Source organism: Ursus arctos, chromosome Y, assembly GCF_023065955.2.
Source record: "Ursus arctos isolate Adak ecotype North America chromosome Y, UrsArc2.0, whole genome shotgun sequence".
Classification (NCBI taxonomy): Eukaryota; Metazoa; Chordata; class Mammalia; order Carnivora; family Ursidae; genus Ursus; species Ursus arctos.
In genome coordinates, this window is record NC_079874.1 from 25,426,569 (window position 1) to 25,442,921 (window position 16,353).

The window sequence follows — 16,353 nt, forward strand, 5'->3', positions numbered from 1 at the left end:
GAAGAGACATCTTCCCATTGCATATTCTTACCTCCTTTGTGAAAGATTAATGACCATAATCATGGGTTTATTTCTGGGTGCTCTCCATTCTGTTCCACTGATCTACGAGTCTGGTTTTATGGCAATACCATACTGTTTTGATGACTACAGCTCTGTAGTGTATCTTGATGTCTGAGATTGTGATACCTCCAGTTTTTTTCTTTTTTTTCAAGATTGCTTTGGCTATTCAGAGTCTTTTGTGGTTCCATATAAATTTTAAGATTGTTTGTTCTAGCTCTGTGAAAAATGCTCCTGTTATTTTGATAGGGATTGCATTAAATGTGTAGACTGCTTTGGGTAGTATGGGCATCTTAATTAATAATATTTGTTCCTCCAATCCATGACTGTGGAATATCCTTCCATCTATTTGTGTCATCTATACTTGTTTTTTCTTTCTTTCTTTTGAGTAGGCTCCACACCCAACATGGGGCTTGACCCTAAAATTCAGGAGTCACGTGCTCTACCAACCGAGCCATCCAGGCACCCCTTCAGTTTCTTTCATCAGTGTGTTATGGTTTTCAGGGTACATGTCTTTTACTTCCGTGATTAAGTTTATTCCTAGATATTTTATTATTTTTGGTGCAATTATAAATGGCATTGTCTTCGTAATTTCTCTGCTATGGTGGTATTAGTGTTTAGAAATGCAACAGATTTCTGGATATTGGTTTCATATCCTGCAATTTTACTGAATTGATCAGTTCTGTTAGTTTTGGGGGAGAATTTTAGGCTTATCTGTACATAGTATCATGTCATCTGCAAATAGTGACAGTTTTCCTTCTTCCTTACCAATGTGGATGTATTTTATTTCTTTTTCTCATCTGATTGCTGTGGCTTTGACTTCCACTATTATGTTGAGTAAAAAGGGAGAGAGTGGACATCCTTGTCTTAATTCTGACCTTAGGAGAAAAGCTCTCAGTTTTTCACCACTGAGGATAATGTTAGCTGTGAGTTTTTCATAGATGGCCTTTATTATGTTCAGGTGTGTTTCCTCTAAACCTACTTTGTAGAGGGTTTTTATCATGAATGGATGTTGTACTTTGTCAAATGCTTTTTTTTTTTTTTTTTTTTTTTTTTTTTGCATCTCTTGGAATCATATGGCTTTTGTCCTTTCTCTTGTTGATGCGATGTATCACATTGATTGACTTGCAAATATTGAAATACCCTTGTATCCCAGGAATAAACCCTACTGGACGGTGGAGAATGATTTTGTTAATGTATCGTCAGATTTGATTTGCTGGTATTTTGCTGACGATTTTTGCATCTGCGTCCATCAGGGATATTGGCCTGTAGTTCCTTTTTTTGGAGTGTTTTTATCTGGTTTTGGTATCAGGGTAATGCTGGCATTATACAACGAATTTGGAAGCTTTCCTTCTATTTTTTGGAATAGTTTGAGAAGAATAGGTATTAAATCTTCTTTAAATGTTTGGTAGAATTTGCCTGTGAAGCCACCTGGTCCTGGATTTGTGTTTGTTGGGAGGTTTTTTGGTTATTATTATTACTGATCATCAGTCTGTTCATGTTTCCTATTTCTTCCTGACTTACTTTTGGGAGGTATATGTTTCTAGGAGAATTTCCATTTCTTGTAGGTTGTCCAGTTTGTTGGCATATGATTTTTCATAATATTCTATAGTCTTTGTATCTGTGGTGTTGGTTATTACTCCTCTTTCATATCTGATTTTGAGTCCTCTCTCTCTCTCTCTCTTTTTAATGAATCTGGCTAAAGGTGTATCAGTTTTGTTGATATTTCTGAAGAACCAGCTCCTGGTTTCATTGATCTGTTGTATTGTTTTTTTAGTTTCTGTCTCATTTATTTCTGCTCTAATCTTTATTATTTCCTTCCTTGTACCAGTTTGGGTTTTGTTTGTCCTTGTTCTAGCTTCTTCAGGTGTAAGGTCAGTTTGAGATTGTCCTTGCTTCTCGAGTTAGGCCTATATTGCTATAAGCTTCCCTCTTAGGACAGCTTTTAATGCATTCCAAAGATTTTGAACCATGTGTTTTCATCTTCATTTGTCTCCATGTATTTTTGATTTCCTCTTTGATTTCATGGGTGACCCAATCATTATTTAGTAGCATGTTATGTAACCTCCATGTATTTGTGTTCTTTCTAGATGTTTTCTTGTGGTTGATTTCCAGTTTCATAGTGTTGTGGTTGGAAAAGATGCATAGTAGGACTTCAGTCTTTTTGAATTTTTGAGACTTGTTTTGTGGCCTAATATGTGACCTACTCTGGAGAATGTCCCAAGTGCACTTGAAAAGAATGCGTATTCTGCTTTAAGGGTGGAATGTTCTGAATATACCTGTTAGATCCATCTGGTCCAATGTGTCATTCAAAGCCACTGTTTCCTTGTTGATTTTCTGCTTACGTGATCTGTCCACTGATGTAGTGGGGTGTTAAAGCCCCGACTATTATTGTATTATTTTCGTTTATTTCCTTTTTGTTTATTAACTGGTTTATCTTTGTTGGATTGTTCCCATTATGATTATGTAGTGTCCTTCTTTGTCTCTTGTTACTGTCTTTGTTTTAAAGTCTCTTCTGATTTAAATATTGCTACCCAAGCTTTCTTATCACTTCCACTTGTATGGTAAATGCTTTTCCATCCCTTCACATTCAGTCTGCAGGTGTCTTTAGGTCTGAAGTGAGTCTCTTGCAGACAGCATACAGATGGGTCTTGCTTTTTTATCTGTTCCGTCACCCTGTGTCTTTGATTGCGACATTTAGTCCGTTTACATTCAAAGTAATTTTTGATAGGTATGTACTTATTTCCATTTTGTTACTTGTTTCACAGTTGGTTTTGTAGTTCTTTTTTCTTCTCTTGCCCTGTTCTCTACGTCTCCTGCTCTTGAAAGTAGTAGCTTGAAGAAGAGTCCTGTCCTGCTGCAGTGTCCCCCGTGCCCGGCTCTTCAGAGGTGTCTCCTGTGTGTGTGGCCTGTGCCCTAGCCTTGGGGCTGAGCTGTGTTTGTGTTCACTCCAGCCGTCTGCAATGGCTCTCTTTGCCTGTCGCGGGCAGGGACGGGTCCCTGTGGTGCTGATGGGCCAGTGTGGGGCCACGCTGGACTTGCGGTGGGTGAGAGCCGACCTTTGCCAGAGCTGCAGTGGCTGCCGACTATCGGGCACGCTCTGCGTGTTGTCCTCTGAGAAGCCTATGTTGGTGGGGCTGGGGCTGCAGTCAGCCGGCATGCTGGCCGTCTTTCCCTCTCCCCAGGACAGGCGTCACTTTGGGGGTGATGCTGGCACAGTGCCAAGGTTGTGGCAGCGCTTTTGATGGGCTCTGGCCAAAACGGAGCTGGAGGGGTTGGGTAGCTCAGGAGCACGTGGGGGCAGAGCGTATGGTGTTAGCGACCTTCCTGAGGGCCTCCTGTGGGCGTGGGCTTGCAGCCTGGGTCTGGCTTCGGGGGCGTGCCTGCAGAGGAGCGCTGCTGGCAAGCAGGCGGAGAGTATTTCTGCTGCACGGGTCCAGCAGGTGTCTGTGTATTGAGGCGGGGGTGGGGGTGGGGGAGTTGGGTGAGGGAAATGGTGCCTGCCATTCGTTTGTTCTTGGAGAAATGTCCCAAAGATCCCTGCTTCTCTGGCACACATTTCGAAATTAGGAAACAAATCTTTCTGCCGTGTGGCAGAAAGATTGCATCCTGCTGCTTCTGTGTTTTGCATCCTGCTGCTTCTGTGCCGTTTCTCCGCGGGGCTGCTGTTCCTTTAAGGGTGGGGACTCCGTGCCTCTCACTCTCCAGCTCTCCAGGGTCACACCCGCTGATTTTTTTAGAGTTGCAGGTGTTCAGCCCCCCTGATGGCAAGAACTTGTGAAGTTATACCCCTCTGCTTTTCAAAGCCAGATGTGATGGGGCTTTGTCTTCCCTGCGCAGAGCCCCTGTGCCCTGGGAGGCTGGTGTGAGGCTGTTTCCCCGCTCCATGCCCACAGTCGTCTACACTGCCCACGCCAACCACTAGGCCTGCCCGCAGCCATGTGCACTGCCCACTCCAACCACCAGGCCTGCCCACAGCCGTCTACACTGCCCACGCCAACCACCAGGCCTGCCCACAGCCATCTACACTGGCCACGCCAACCACCAGGCCTGCCCACAGCCGTCTACACTGGTCATCCCAACCACTAGGCCTACCCACAGCCGTCTACACTGGCCACGCCAACCACCAGGCCTGTCCACAGCCATCTACACTGGCCACGCCAACCACCAGGCCTGTCCACAGCCATCTACACTGGCCACGCCAGCCACCATGCCAGCCCACAGCCGTCTACACTGGCCATCCCAACCACCAGGCCTGCCCACAGCCATCTACACTGCCTACGCTAACCGCCAGGCTTGCCCACAGCCGTCTACACTGGCCACGCCAACCATCAGGCCTCATCCCCATCTTCACTTGAAAGTTCGATCTCCAGGCGATAAGCCAGCCACTCAGTGCACAGCTGTGACCTCTGGCAATACACCTGCCTCCTTACTTCCTGCATTAATCTGTAGCCAGATGACCTTCCAGCCTCGTGCAGATCCTGTTTCTGTGCCTGGTTGTTTCTGCAGCCCCGTCAGTGTTTAAGCGCCAGGAGAGCAGCTGTTCTGTGTGGTTACTTGGTCATAGGCCCGGAAGAGCAGCACCTGCGTGAAAGCATGTGAGCTCATTCACTGACTTCACACTTGTGTGTAACGTACAGTCCTTTCCTCAAGAGCCCCGCCGTCTGCTGTGTAAATCCTAAAGCCTCCAGTAAGGGGTTCCCCTTTTAAGTAAACAGCGAGGGGGCCTGCGTGATAGCCGCCATCCCCTTGGATTCAGTTCTTCTTTTCTCATTCCGAAGTGCTCAAAGCGAGTTCCCACCAGAACCACCCAATGGCGTCAGAGCGTTTTCCTCTGAGTAAAGCGGCATCAAACGCTTGGTGGGAACCCGGGGGATGAGAGGTGAGTCAGTGGCACAGCAGTGCCTTTGCACAGCCTTGGATACGCAGGTTGGTGACTAAACGCGACACTGGCCACCCCTCCCTTCCCACACTCGGCGAGGTGCGCGTCGTGGTTTTGTGCTTTATCTGAGTGACGGCCCAGAGTCCAGCGCTGTGCAGAGAATACGCCGCTCCGCCTGGGAAGGACAGCTTTGCGGGGTCAGGTTCTCCCCTGAGCCCCCGAGCAAGTCAGGGTTCACTACGGACCACACACGCGGACGTGTGCGGCCGAGGGGAGGTGCTGCTCCCCGGCCTCATGCTGCGGGAACGCTCACTTGCACGAGCCAGTGCACCGGGACGCTGGGCGCGGCCGCTGGAGGAAAGGCTGTGGATTCGGCACGGGGCCCATCGGCCTCCCTGTCAGCTTTGTCTGGAAACTGTAGAGTTCACCCTTGTGGTGAGGACTCCCCGTTGCGGGAGCGGAGACTCCTGGGACATGGGCCGCCCTCTCTTGTGGGGGTGCTCTCGGCACAGCAGCCCGAGCGAGGTTCCCCTCCACACCTCCTTGTGGGCATTCTGCTGCGACGTTCCTGTGCTTTCTCGCATTTTATCCGGTTTTCTCTGGGAATCTCCTCCTGACAACAGAGTTCTGCAGACCGACCTGCCTCCTTTGTCCTGGGTGTGCGTTTTCGGGTCCCCTGCAGAACCTGTGTGTTCCTTCCCGTTGGCTCCCGGTTTAAGAGCAGTGGCCGATGTGGAACGTGGCCGCAGACCGTGCTCTCTCTGTGCTCTGACCTTGCAGATCCCGGCGTCAGCCGATACCACGTGCAGTGGCTCCCGGAGGCCTGTGCCCACAACAGGAGCACCGGAGCAGAGGCCTCTTCTGGCATCACCCAGGTGAGAGACGGTCACACTGCTCGGGTCTCAGTGGCACCGGGCTCCGCTGGGTCTGTGTATCAAGTGCACGGAAAGATGGGCAAAGGGTCTGACCCACCGACAGCTCGTTCTCAGCCGGCAGCCGCTGAGTAATAACGAGGTACACGGGAGATCAGAATGGCCCTTCTGCTCACGCATTCCGTTCTCCGCTCACAGCCTGCCCTGACCGTGTGGTCCCTTGGCCACACGTGGCAGGTCACAAAATGCAGAGATCAAAGATGCACTTCGTAGGGAATGCCAGGTCGGAGGGGAGAGGCTTCTGAGGTGCTGTGTGTCTCGTCTTAATCGGACGACAGCTCTGAGTCACTCTCTGAATCTTGGCTCCACGGTGTAAAGGTAACACTGTCTCTGTCAACTTCTTCACAACCCTGAGACTCTGCCGGGTCCCTGACCAGCAGCTGCTCGTCCGGGGCACGAAGGCTGTCACCTCAGCCACACACGGTGCACAGACACTTCTCTGATTTTAAGAGAACATTAAGTCCTTGGGGAGAGTAACTGTTTCAGCCCTACTCCATGCGTCCGTCCAGATATTTGGGGTTCATGCATGAATTTCAGAGTAGTATCAACAAGCCAGCGGAGACTGGTGAAGACGGCGGTGCCTTGCCCACGGTGTTGATGCCAGCGACGTGTCTGAGATACAGCAGCAGAGTTTAAAACGTCCCAAGGCACGGCCGCAGGTGTCTGCTAGGTTGACAGGCGATCTGTAAGGAGGACATTTTTCGTTTGGATATTTTTTAAAGCAACAAGTATGGTATTTTTAGAATCCTCTCTGATCACGTAGCTTTAAGATAGATAAAACAAGTCAGTGGGTCTGCAGAAGTCGTTTTTCACTGGATTTGACTTGTCCCAATGCATGCTTGCCAACGCTGTTCATTTTTCCATAAGCTGCTTCCAAAGTTTGGGGCCTTTAGTAAAAAAAAAGCAAAGAAAAAAACATTTTCAAAAAGGGAATCCTACTTGAAAATCAGAGAAAGAAAGGAACAGAAGCAGGGTTTATTAAATTTTTTGTGGTCAGGGGCGAGGCCTTGAGTAGTTTTACTTACACATGCCTTGGAATCATAGGAAATCTGGCTATTTTCAGGGGCCCAGCCAACCGTTGGCTTCTCACGTCCAGAAACTCTGAAGGTAAGGACAAGCGGAGCCTGTAATATGTGCTCGGTAGAAATAAGGGTCGAAACCACTCTGCGAAGGGCTTAGACCTTGCCTACCTGCATTTGTAAGTGACTTTTAGACCCATTTATTTCGAAGCCACAGTGGACCACCAGCTAATTTACCTCTTGCTACAGATGTCTGCGTTCCATGCCACATGAAAGCATTCTTGAAAGAGCAGCCAAGCCGTGTCCTTAGTGGCTCACGTGGGATTGCAGTGTGTTCCCATGTAAAGCGTACATTCAGTGCTGCAGAGAAGCACTGCAGTCACCCCAGGGGACGCAGCAGGCCTGCGTGGCTCCCTGCTCACTGTCTGGTGTGCACAGTGCCCTGGCCCTGTCACATCTGGGAAAAGGGCCGGTGGCTCTTGGGTGTGCATCGCCCATGCACATCTCCCCTCCGACCTTGTGTGCATCCCCTCCGACCTTGTGCTCGGTCTACCCCCCCCCCCCCCGCCCCGCCGTGCGCATCTCCCCTCCGACCTCAAGCGCATCCCTCCCGTGCGCATCTCCCGTCCGAGCTCGTGTGCATCCCTATACGCATGCGCACGGCTCCCTCCCGCTCCTGACCCCGGTGACTGGCAGAATGGGCGGAGCCTCAGCTTCTGTACTCCTGATCCTCTGCGTCCCGCGTCATGCAGGCTGCTGTGTGGCAGGAACCCCCTCCTGCACCCAGACCCCCGGACAGAGATCCCGCCTGCACCTTTTACACGAGGGCACCAGGCTGTGATACACACCGGGCAGACTGCAGAAGCAGAGCAGGCGAAGGAAAGGACGCGTAGCTGCACACTTCCTACGGCCCCAAAGTCACGTTGGCACGTCGGTGCGCAGTGCCGCTCCCAGCCCCTTGGTCGTTCCGCCGGCTGCGTGCGCGTCTGGGAGCACACGGGCACCAAGCAGGAGCGGCGCTGCAAAAGGGGGAAAGAATATAGTGTCGAGCGCCGTCTTCACTTTCCAAAAGGCGGACTTACATAGGAACTAAGACGCCGGGGTCTCAGCAAGCCTGAGTTCCCGTTTTTCTTGTATTTCACAAACTGAGGTTTCTGTTTACAGTCGGGGACCACGGGCGCGGCCCGAAGCGCCGCCTGGAGTTCAGCCGTGCGGCTGCTCTGAAGCCGGAGCGCCGAGGTCCCGGGGCAGCCCAGGGACCGCCTCCCATGCCGCGGGGGTGGGGGGGTCACGGCTGTCCTCATCACAACACGGACCGTGTCTCCTGTGTGCTTTTTATAAAAGCCATATTGCATAGGCTCTGAATATAGGAAAATCTCCTTGTTGGACTAGGATTTCATCTCCTGCCAATTTTTTATCCCTACTGAGATTTACTGCTAGCATATTCTCTCTTTTGCTCTAGGAAAATTATATAATTCTTCAAGATCTATCATTTTCCTGCAAATACAAGGTGACCGTCCAGCCGACTCGGCCCGCGGGCCGCTTGAAGGCAGAGACCGTTTTCTTCACGACCCCTCCGTGCTCGGCCCTGAAGGGGAAAAGCCACAGGCACGTTAGCTGCCCGGGCGAAACGGGTACGTTTTCACCCAAACTTGCAAGTGTGCGTCTGGCGTGTTGGCAACACTTGGGAAACATTTCCCACCCGCACTTCGTGAGGCTAGAGAAGCTTCAAGTGCTCCTCTTTCTAAACTGTAGTGTGATGGCCCCGTTCGCGGGTCAGCGCGTGCACGGTCGTCACGCCTTATCATTCTAACCGCCCCGGGCCGACGTCCTCTGCTCGCAGCACTCTCCCTGGGCAAACGATGCCAACGGCTTGTCTCCCGCGCGTGCTTCGCTGGACTCTGTGCACATTATTTCATCTTTATCCCAGCCCTTTGCCATGCGAGCTCCCCTCATGCACTCCGCACAACAGCGCGCCAACCCCGTGTCTGTACCCTCCCCCTCCCGGTGGAGGCCCCTCTCAGGCAGCGGCCGACTACCCGGGACCTCGTCAGTGCAGCCCCCTGAGCTCCTCCTAGCGACGGAGCACAACGTCTCATCACGTCACTGTCCTCCCTGGTCACGGCGGTCACGTCTGCTCTCCGAGCAGCAGCCGGGTCTTGCCACGTTGCATTATTCCCTCTCGTGCTTCGGCCCCCAAAGCAGGGTCCTGAAAAGAATCCCCGAAGCACCCAGCACCAAGTTGCAGAGATGAGAGGGATTCTGGCTGACTGTCCCTATAGGGCAAACAGGTGTAGCGGGAGGCCGCGCGAGGAGACCGAGCTCAGCCTGCTTGTGCCCCCGCCCCATGGAACGGCCACCCAAAGCGGCCACGATGCCTGCAAACAAGTCCATTTCCACTCCTTGTTCAGCAGCCTCACGTGGGTGCTTCTGTCCGCCTTGCTCCAGGTCACGTGCCGGCCAAAGTGCTGGCCAAGCCCGAGAACCTGTCTGCCTCATTCGTTGTCCAAGATGTGAACATCACGGCCCACTTCTCCTGGAAGATGGCCAAGGCCAACCTCTACCAGCCCATGACTGGCTTTCAAGTGACCTGGGCTGAGGTCACGACCGAGAGCAGACAGAACAGCTTACCCAACAGCATCATCTCTCGCTCCCAGATTCTGCCTTCGGTAAGCGCAGGTCGGCTCCTCCGTGTGCGCTGCTGTCCGGGGAGGGGTCGGGGCTTCTGCCGGGCTGCTGACTACTGAGCCTTCCTGCTGCGTCTTCTCCTTCTGGATGTAGGAGTTTGTAAGGATTAAGGACACATGACAAGCGCTGCTGTGAGCAGGGTAAATGGTCATGCTGAAACACCCTGATTCTCCAGCAGCCCCTGTCCCGTATGCAAGTAATTTCACGAGTTGTTAACCCCATGTCCCTCTGGTCCGAGTGGACGTGCCCTGTTTGAAGTGTTAAATTGGGGAAAAAATAGCTAAAAGAAACTTGTTGTTTCTCTCCCTTTTCCCCGTTCAGATCTGGCTGGAGCCCATAATGAGCTGGCCCTCCTTCCAGGCCACTTAATTCCTTGGCTTGAAAAAAAACCCATGTGTGGGCTTTTACCCTCTCTAAAAATGCCCTTAGGATATCCAGCTCTGGCTCCAGAAAGAAAGAAAGAAAGAAAAAAACCTTAAGTCCGGAAGGAAAAATTCCTTGGAATTAGAAAGTAGTTATTCTATGAATGTATTAGGTTTTATTGAACTTTGAGAAGAATGTGTTGGCATAAAAATAAACATTTTCAGTTATGGGCATTGACAGATATTGTGTTTTAAGGAAAACAGTTGGCTCGTTCACTGAAATTTGGATTATCGAGAATTCACATCACAAGATATGCAGATGAAAACTTTAAACCATGGGAAAGTCTTATGTTAAGGAATAAAAAAACGAAATCCCGAGGGTGAGCCTGAGAACTGGCACCTCGGCACAGTCTTCCTCTGCCAAGTGTCTGGGGCAGCCCAGGCGGAGCGCAGACGGAGGGAGCATGCGGCAGAGGGCTCCCGCCGGGTAGGAGCAGCCCCTGCTCCCTCCCGCTGCCCCACGCGTGCTCACGCCTGCCGCACATGCACACCTGTCCCTCTCCGTGCACAACGCCTGCTGCTTTCCACGTGCTCACGCCTGCCTACACCTATTACCCTCCGTGTACGACGCCTGCTGCTCTCTGTGCCCACCCCTGCTTTTGTCCCTCTCCTTGTGCTCACACCTACTCCCGGCAATCACCCTGCCCCTCTCCGTGGGCTCACACCTGTCATCTCCACCTGCTCGTACCTATTGCTCCCCACGCGCTCACACCTCCTCTCCCTGCGCTCGCACACGCCGCTGTCTGTGCTCACTCCTACCGCTGTCCCTCTCTTCGTGCTCGCACGTATTACTCTTGCGTGCTCACCCCTGTCGCTGTCCCTCTGCTTGTGCTCACATACGCCGCTCTGCGTGTGCACTCACGCCTGTTCTCTGATGGGGAGGAGCCGCTGAGAGGACGCGTGCCCCGTGTCTGTTCCTTATGAGAGGTCACTGACGAGCATCTTGTTTCGTGTGGCTCCCCCAGGACCATTACGTCCTCACAGTGCCCAATCTGAGGCCGTCCACGCTGTACCGACTGGAAGTGCAGGTGCTGACCGCGGGCGGCGAAGGGCCGGCCACCATCAAAACCTTCTGGACGCCCGACCTCACGCTGCCTTCCGCGCACAGTGAGTATGGGACACACACACAGTCAGCAGTCTGCATGAAACACGGAGATAACTCACTCACCACAGATCCCCGTGCCACGAGGAGTTCTCTGGGTCTGCAGTTCTTCCTCCCCGCGAGTATCTAGGGACTGGATTGTTCCAGCACCGTCAGCATGAGTGTGGGGTTGCTGCTTACCTGCTCGCTCCCTGCCGGCCTTGCTTGCCTTCTCGTCCTTCCGTGGGTTTTCTGCACATATCATGCTTTCTCCATCTCTTTTACACCATAAATGCATAGACGGGAAAGAAATCTATAATGTCATATCAGTCTGAAATTATTTTTAAAAAATTAAGATTTTCAAATATGGCAATATAGGAAATATTTGGTAAGGATTATTCTTATTACACATATTTTGCTGTGATACATTACATAAATCTGCTTCATCATATGCCCGAAATCTATCTACTGGATTTACTGCTAAGTCAAAAGTATTTTTTTGAAAAATTGTCACCCAAACAATGAGGCTCTTGCTGATTTTTAAATTATGTGCTTCATGCTTTTCCAGCTTACACGTACAAAGCAGTATCTACAGGTTTGTGTGTTGATAAGAAAATGGAGAAGTAATCCTGGGTTTAATGATTATAGAAGCACATTTGCCCCCATCACTTTTCATGCGTGGAATTTAAACAGTGCTCAGCATGGGAGAGCGTGGCGCCCCTACCTTGGTCAGGGTTGGGTCAAGGCTTTCCTGATGCTCCTTTGAAACTGGGTTTCAGACACGTTCTGGTGACGTGTTTCTGTTCCGAGGAGAGAGGAAGCACTTGGCTTGGAGCTGGAAGCAGGAAGGAGCTCGTCCCGGTCCTCCTGTGACTGTGTGGACCGAGGGAGGGGAGCCCGACGCGGACGGGAGCACGCGGTGGGTCTGATGCTCTCACCGCCAGTCCCCGGCTTCCCTAGAGCAACATGACTGATGCGCGTGTCCTGTCCCCCCCAGGACCCCATTTGAAACCTCGGCATCCTCATCATTACAAGCCTTCTCCAGAAAGATACTAAACGGCTCGAACACTGAGAATTGAAGAAGGAGCAAGCAAGTTGAGCTTCGCGGTGTAGACACGCTGTTACAGAGGCAGCAGGTGCCCCGCGTGACCGCCCTCTCCTGTGTAACCTTGTGCCCTGGGTCCCTCGGCCCATCTCGACACAGCTGGAGACGAGGGACACACAGCCGGTGGGGTGGACCCCCCTTCCTAGAAAGGAGGAAATGAAGACGAGGCCCATTGACCTGCAAATCGGAATATCCACGGGCGAAGCGCTACTGAGGGAGCGCACGCATGAGCGCTCCCTGACTTCGGAGTGGCGACGTCTCACAGCCAAGCCGTGTAATGAGTACACATGCAGACACACACAACGCATAACGTTCATCAATAAAACGTTTTTAAATTAAATGACTGCTCTGATTTGCAAAATCAAATAAGGTGATGCGGCTTGTAGGCCCTATGTATCCAAATCTTTCCTAAGATTTGTATCCCATGGGATATTTTCTTCACCTCAGAAACGGCAACGGCGTCTCAACCACAGACGTCTGCACCTGCAGCCCCCGAGCCCCGTTCGCACAAAGCGAACGAGCATCCCCTGTGCGAGCTGTGCTTTAGGAAAGGCTCCCCAAGCAGGGAGCGTTCAGCAAACCCGCTGCTAGCCAGTCTGCCCTGCAGAAATTAATTGAAATGCTTTTCTGGGGATAAGTAAGTTTGAATGCTTCGTCCTATAAAATGAGAGACCTTCCTGATAAGTTTTCTTATTTATGTTTCCCTTTTTCCCTCCATGCAGAAAAGAGCTGCAGGTATGCTTTGTTTTACCCCTTCGTGTATTTCAAAATTTACAAAACCTCTTGCTTAAATTGAGAATCCCAACTGTTGAATATTTTCCAATCTTTACTGAGATTTGCCTTTTCTTAAAGTAAGCTATCTGAATGCTAGAACATTCTCGGGAATGTAGGACAAGAGGCTTTGATAGAGGACAGCTCTTTACTTGCCTTTATTCTTTCTGTGGGGCTGCTTGGCTGCAAACGCGACCCCTTGCTAGCGTGGACGCGGCTCAGAGCCCACCACCCGTGCTGGGGCTGCCGAGCGCTGGGGCAGCCTTAAACCCAGAGACGTTCACTTTCATCCAGGTTTTTCGTGAGGGAATAGCCACAGGTGTGGTTTGGGATATGCATCTATGTCTGTGTACCTATGTGCGTGCACACACACACACACACACACCTGGAGTGCGACTCACCGCGCACATTCTCTTCACAGCTCACCGGGGGCGCCGAAAGATCGGTTCTTGTAAAGGGAAGGGTCACGTATTTTCCCCGTCGCTGTTTCTTCTGTGAGGAAAGGGCAGTTCGTCAACATTTCATCATCATACAGGAAGGGCTTGCTCCTCTCAGGGTGCAGCTCAGTCAACCTGGGAAATGTGCGGGACCGTCGTCTGGGGTTGTGGTGGTGGCCCTGGGTACCTGCCGTGCTGTGGGTTTCTGGAGGACTGTGGATGCACAGACGGCTCGGAGCTCCTTCACCGCGTGAGCGTCGGAAGACAAACGAGCTACAAGCGGGAGACAGAGCATCTTTATTATCACATGGATGCGTCTCTTTAGGAAACGCGGTCTGTACGTGGAAACAGTGAGAACTGTCTCCTGTGTAGCGAGGACTTACCGTGACGATGCAGGCGATGTTTCGCAGCTTTGTGCAAGTGACCCCCGTGGGAAAGGCGAGCCTGAAGGCGCACGGGCTTCCAGATGCTTGTCCGCGGCTCCTGACGCGGTCGGGACAGACTCGGCCCCATGTGCTCTGAATCCCCTGGCTTCTCACGGAGAGAACAGGAAGCACCCCTCGTTTCAAACCGCCCCAAGCTCGACCTGCAACTGGGACTGACGCCAGTGCCACGAGCCGCATCTGAGTTTCAAATTCCCAAATTTTCACAAGTGAAGACGTCTAATATCGGCTACAGGTTTATCTTTACCCTGAATTTGTCACGAACAAATCCAGTATCTGTGCCAGCAAATTTCTGTACTGTTGTATAGTTCAAAATGCAGGAGTGTATACATAGGTATGAAATATTATTAAATTATTATGTAAGTTTGATTATAAAAGTGTAATTATGTGTCTTTTGTCTGGGTAACAGACAATGAGCAAATATATTTCTAGTTTGGGTGAAGGTCCTAAAGCTCACAGCTTCCTTACAGAATCGAAAGCAGCTCCTGTGAGCATCTAATTTTGCAATAACAAAACTTAAATTTTATTCACATTATTGGAAGAAAAAGGCTATTCCTTAGATGATTAAGGAAACAGGAGTTTCTTTTATGAATTTCAATGACCTTCAATAATATGCAAATTGGCTGACATATAATTACAATTTTTTTTACATTTTAAAAATTTGAGTGTCCTGATAAAGGCATACAATCTGTGGGTTTCTTCTTTAAACATTGTTTTAGTGGCTAAGTCTCTAATATGTCTTATTAAAATTAAATGCATCTGTCTCATAGGAGAAAACACCATCAGTGATAATATTTAGTCTTAGCAGCCGAGCCCATCAACAATACCAAGTGCGGACATCGCGGGGTTACCTCAGTGTTCCGTCTGTCCACCCATCTGTCTGCAGCCCGCGCGCTCGCTGCTGGTGACCCGCTCCGCGCTCTTCCCACTGGAGCTCTGCGTGCGCCCTTCCAAGTCCTGCATTGTGCTCATAGGACATATTAGAGACAATGAAATTGCTAATCATCTTTTCAGGAAACCACCTGCTGTCAAAGTTCAAGTGTATAGGTATATCTGTGTGCCAAGAGCCTAGACAAACCTGTAAGTAACCCTGCAGAGCGGGTTTTGTCCCCGTCAGTGCGGCTGGCGGGAGGGCTGGGTCACCATCTTTTTCTGGGTGCTGCGTGCACCATAGGGGGCCCAGCAGCGGCCCTGGCCTCACCCACCGCATGTCAGGAGCACTCCCCCAAGTGTGACAACCCACAGTTCTCCACACATTGCCAGCTCGCACTTGGGGGATAAAGCCCCCCCAACCCCGGTTGAGAATCCGTGCACCAGAGAGGGAGTGACCTTTACTAAACACGAGAGAATTTGCCTTGTCTGAGGGACCCAGGAAACGGCAGGTGTCAGTCCCAGCAGCCGAGCGACAGCTGGGAACTTTGACTGCAAAGCCCTGAATTGTGTCTTTTCTGTTCACTGAGAAACCTGACGGGGAGACTGAATTCTGAGGTGTGTCTCCATCATCCGAGTGCAGATATTTTGTCCTTGGTATTGTCCGTCAGCGTGGTGTGTGATAAGGACTTATTTATTTAAGGCCCTTTCTTACGCCTCGGGCCATGGATTTACTCATCACTCATCCCTAGGATTGCAAATAGCTGTCAATCTTGTTAAACCTTCACATTGTAACCAGCACACAAAGACTGAATATCTGTTGCATGTACTTATAATTCATTTAAAATAATAAATGCATAAAGACGGTGACTCTTATCTATGGTTGTGCATGGCCAGACTCTGTTTCTTACCTCTACTATTTTAGCCACTTACACAATTTACAGAGTGATTAACAGAGGTCTGTAGGTAAAGTAATTATTCTTTCTCTCCTTAATTATACTGTAGCGTGCAGATAACAACAGCCACGTTCTCATCCCAGTGGCCTACAGAGAGCACGTCTCTTCTACTGGTCATTTCAAGTCAATATTTATTTATGTATGTAATAAAAAAAGTGATTTTTGTGTCTGTCATGTTACTTAGGAGTAATCTTGTAAAAAAATTTTGTAAAAACAAAGTATTGTAAATAGTCTGATGTTCTGTGACTCATTATTTTCATGTTAGAGTTTGTACATACTGATTCAGTAATAAAGTATCCTTAAACCTGACCAGTGGACTGGACTCCTCTATTTACCGAAAAAAAAACCCAACAAAACGCACTTTTATTTTTCCATTTTTCTCTGTGTTCCAGAGAGACTGAAGCAGTCAGTATGAATGGAATGTGAGGTGTGGTGAGTGTCAGGAGACAGTACTTCATCCTAATGAAAGTGCTTTGCGGTTTGACAATAAACACGTGAGAGTTCTCCCACCGTATTTACTTAGGACCGGTGCTGCTGACGGCTTTGGTGTTTTTTTTTTAAAGATGATTTGACACAGCGAGCAAACGAGCGTGCTCAACATGACTGGGGGACGGGTAGACGGAGAGAATCTCAAGCACACGCCCTGCTGAGTGGGGAGCCTGACGTGGGCTCGATGTCACGACCCTGAGA

The 16,353-nt window shown here is 50.2% G+C and overlaps 2 protein-coding genes across 3 annotated transcripts in view; one reads left to right on the forward strand and one right to left on the reverse strand.

The window, feature by feature from the left end:
* The window catches only part of LOC130544340 (uncharacterized), a 28,370-nt gene extending 13,321 nt beyond the window's left edge, over positions 1-15,049 (reverse strand). The window contains exons 1-9 of the mRNA XM_057315658.1: positions 14,689-15,049; positions 13,359-13,925; positions 11,806-12,328; positions 11,283-11,359; positions 10,863-11,138; positions 9,522-9,661; positions 7,739-7,909; positions 6,897-6,972; positions 4,491-6,758 (exon numbers count right to left, since the gene is read on the reverse strand). Of these exons, the coding sequence (XP_057171641.1) occupies positions 13,373-13,925; positions 14,689-15,047 (912 nt within the window). The 5' untranslated portion in view covers positions 15,048-15,049 and the 3' untranslated portion in view covers positions 4,491-6,758; positions 6,897-6,972; positions 7,739-7,909; ... (3 more) ...; positions 11,806-12,328; positions 13,359-13,372. The remainder of the gene's footprint in view (positions 1-4,490; positions 6,759-6,896; positions 6,973-7,738; positions 7,910-9,521; positions 9,662-10,862; positions 11,139-11,282; positions 11,360-11,805; positions 12,329-13,358; positions 13,926-14,688) is intronic.
* Positions 1-15,969, forward strand: part of LOC130541803 (anosmin-1) — a 182,850-nt gene extending 166,881 nt beyond the window's left edge. Inside the window, exons 10-14 of one of the 2 annotated variants that reach the window (XM_057315640.1) lie at positions 5,720-5,814; positions 8,353-8,524; positions 9,339-9,559; positions 10,966-11,107; positions 12,079-15,969. In XM_057315640.1, coding sequence (XP_057171623.1) covers positions 5,720-5,814; positions 8,353-8,524; positions 9,339-9,559; positions 10,966-11,107; positions 12,079-12,137 — 689 coding nt within the window. In that variant the 3' untranslated portion in view covers positions 12,138-15,969. The remainder of the gene's footprint in view (positions 1-5,719; positions 5,815-8,352; positions 8,525-9,338; positions 9,560-10,965; positions 11,108-12,078) is intronic. The other variant, XM_057315651.1, reaches the window with a different exon arrangement.
* The last annotated feature ends 384 nt before the right edge of the window (positions 15,970-16,353 follow it).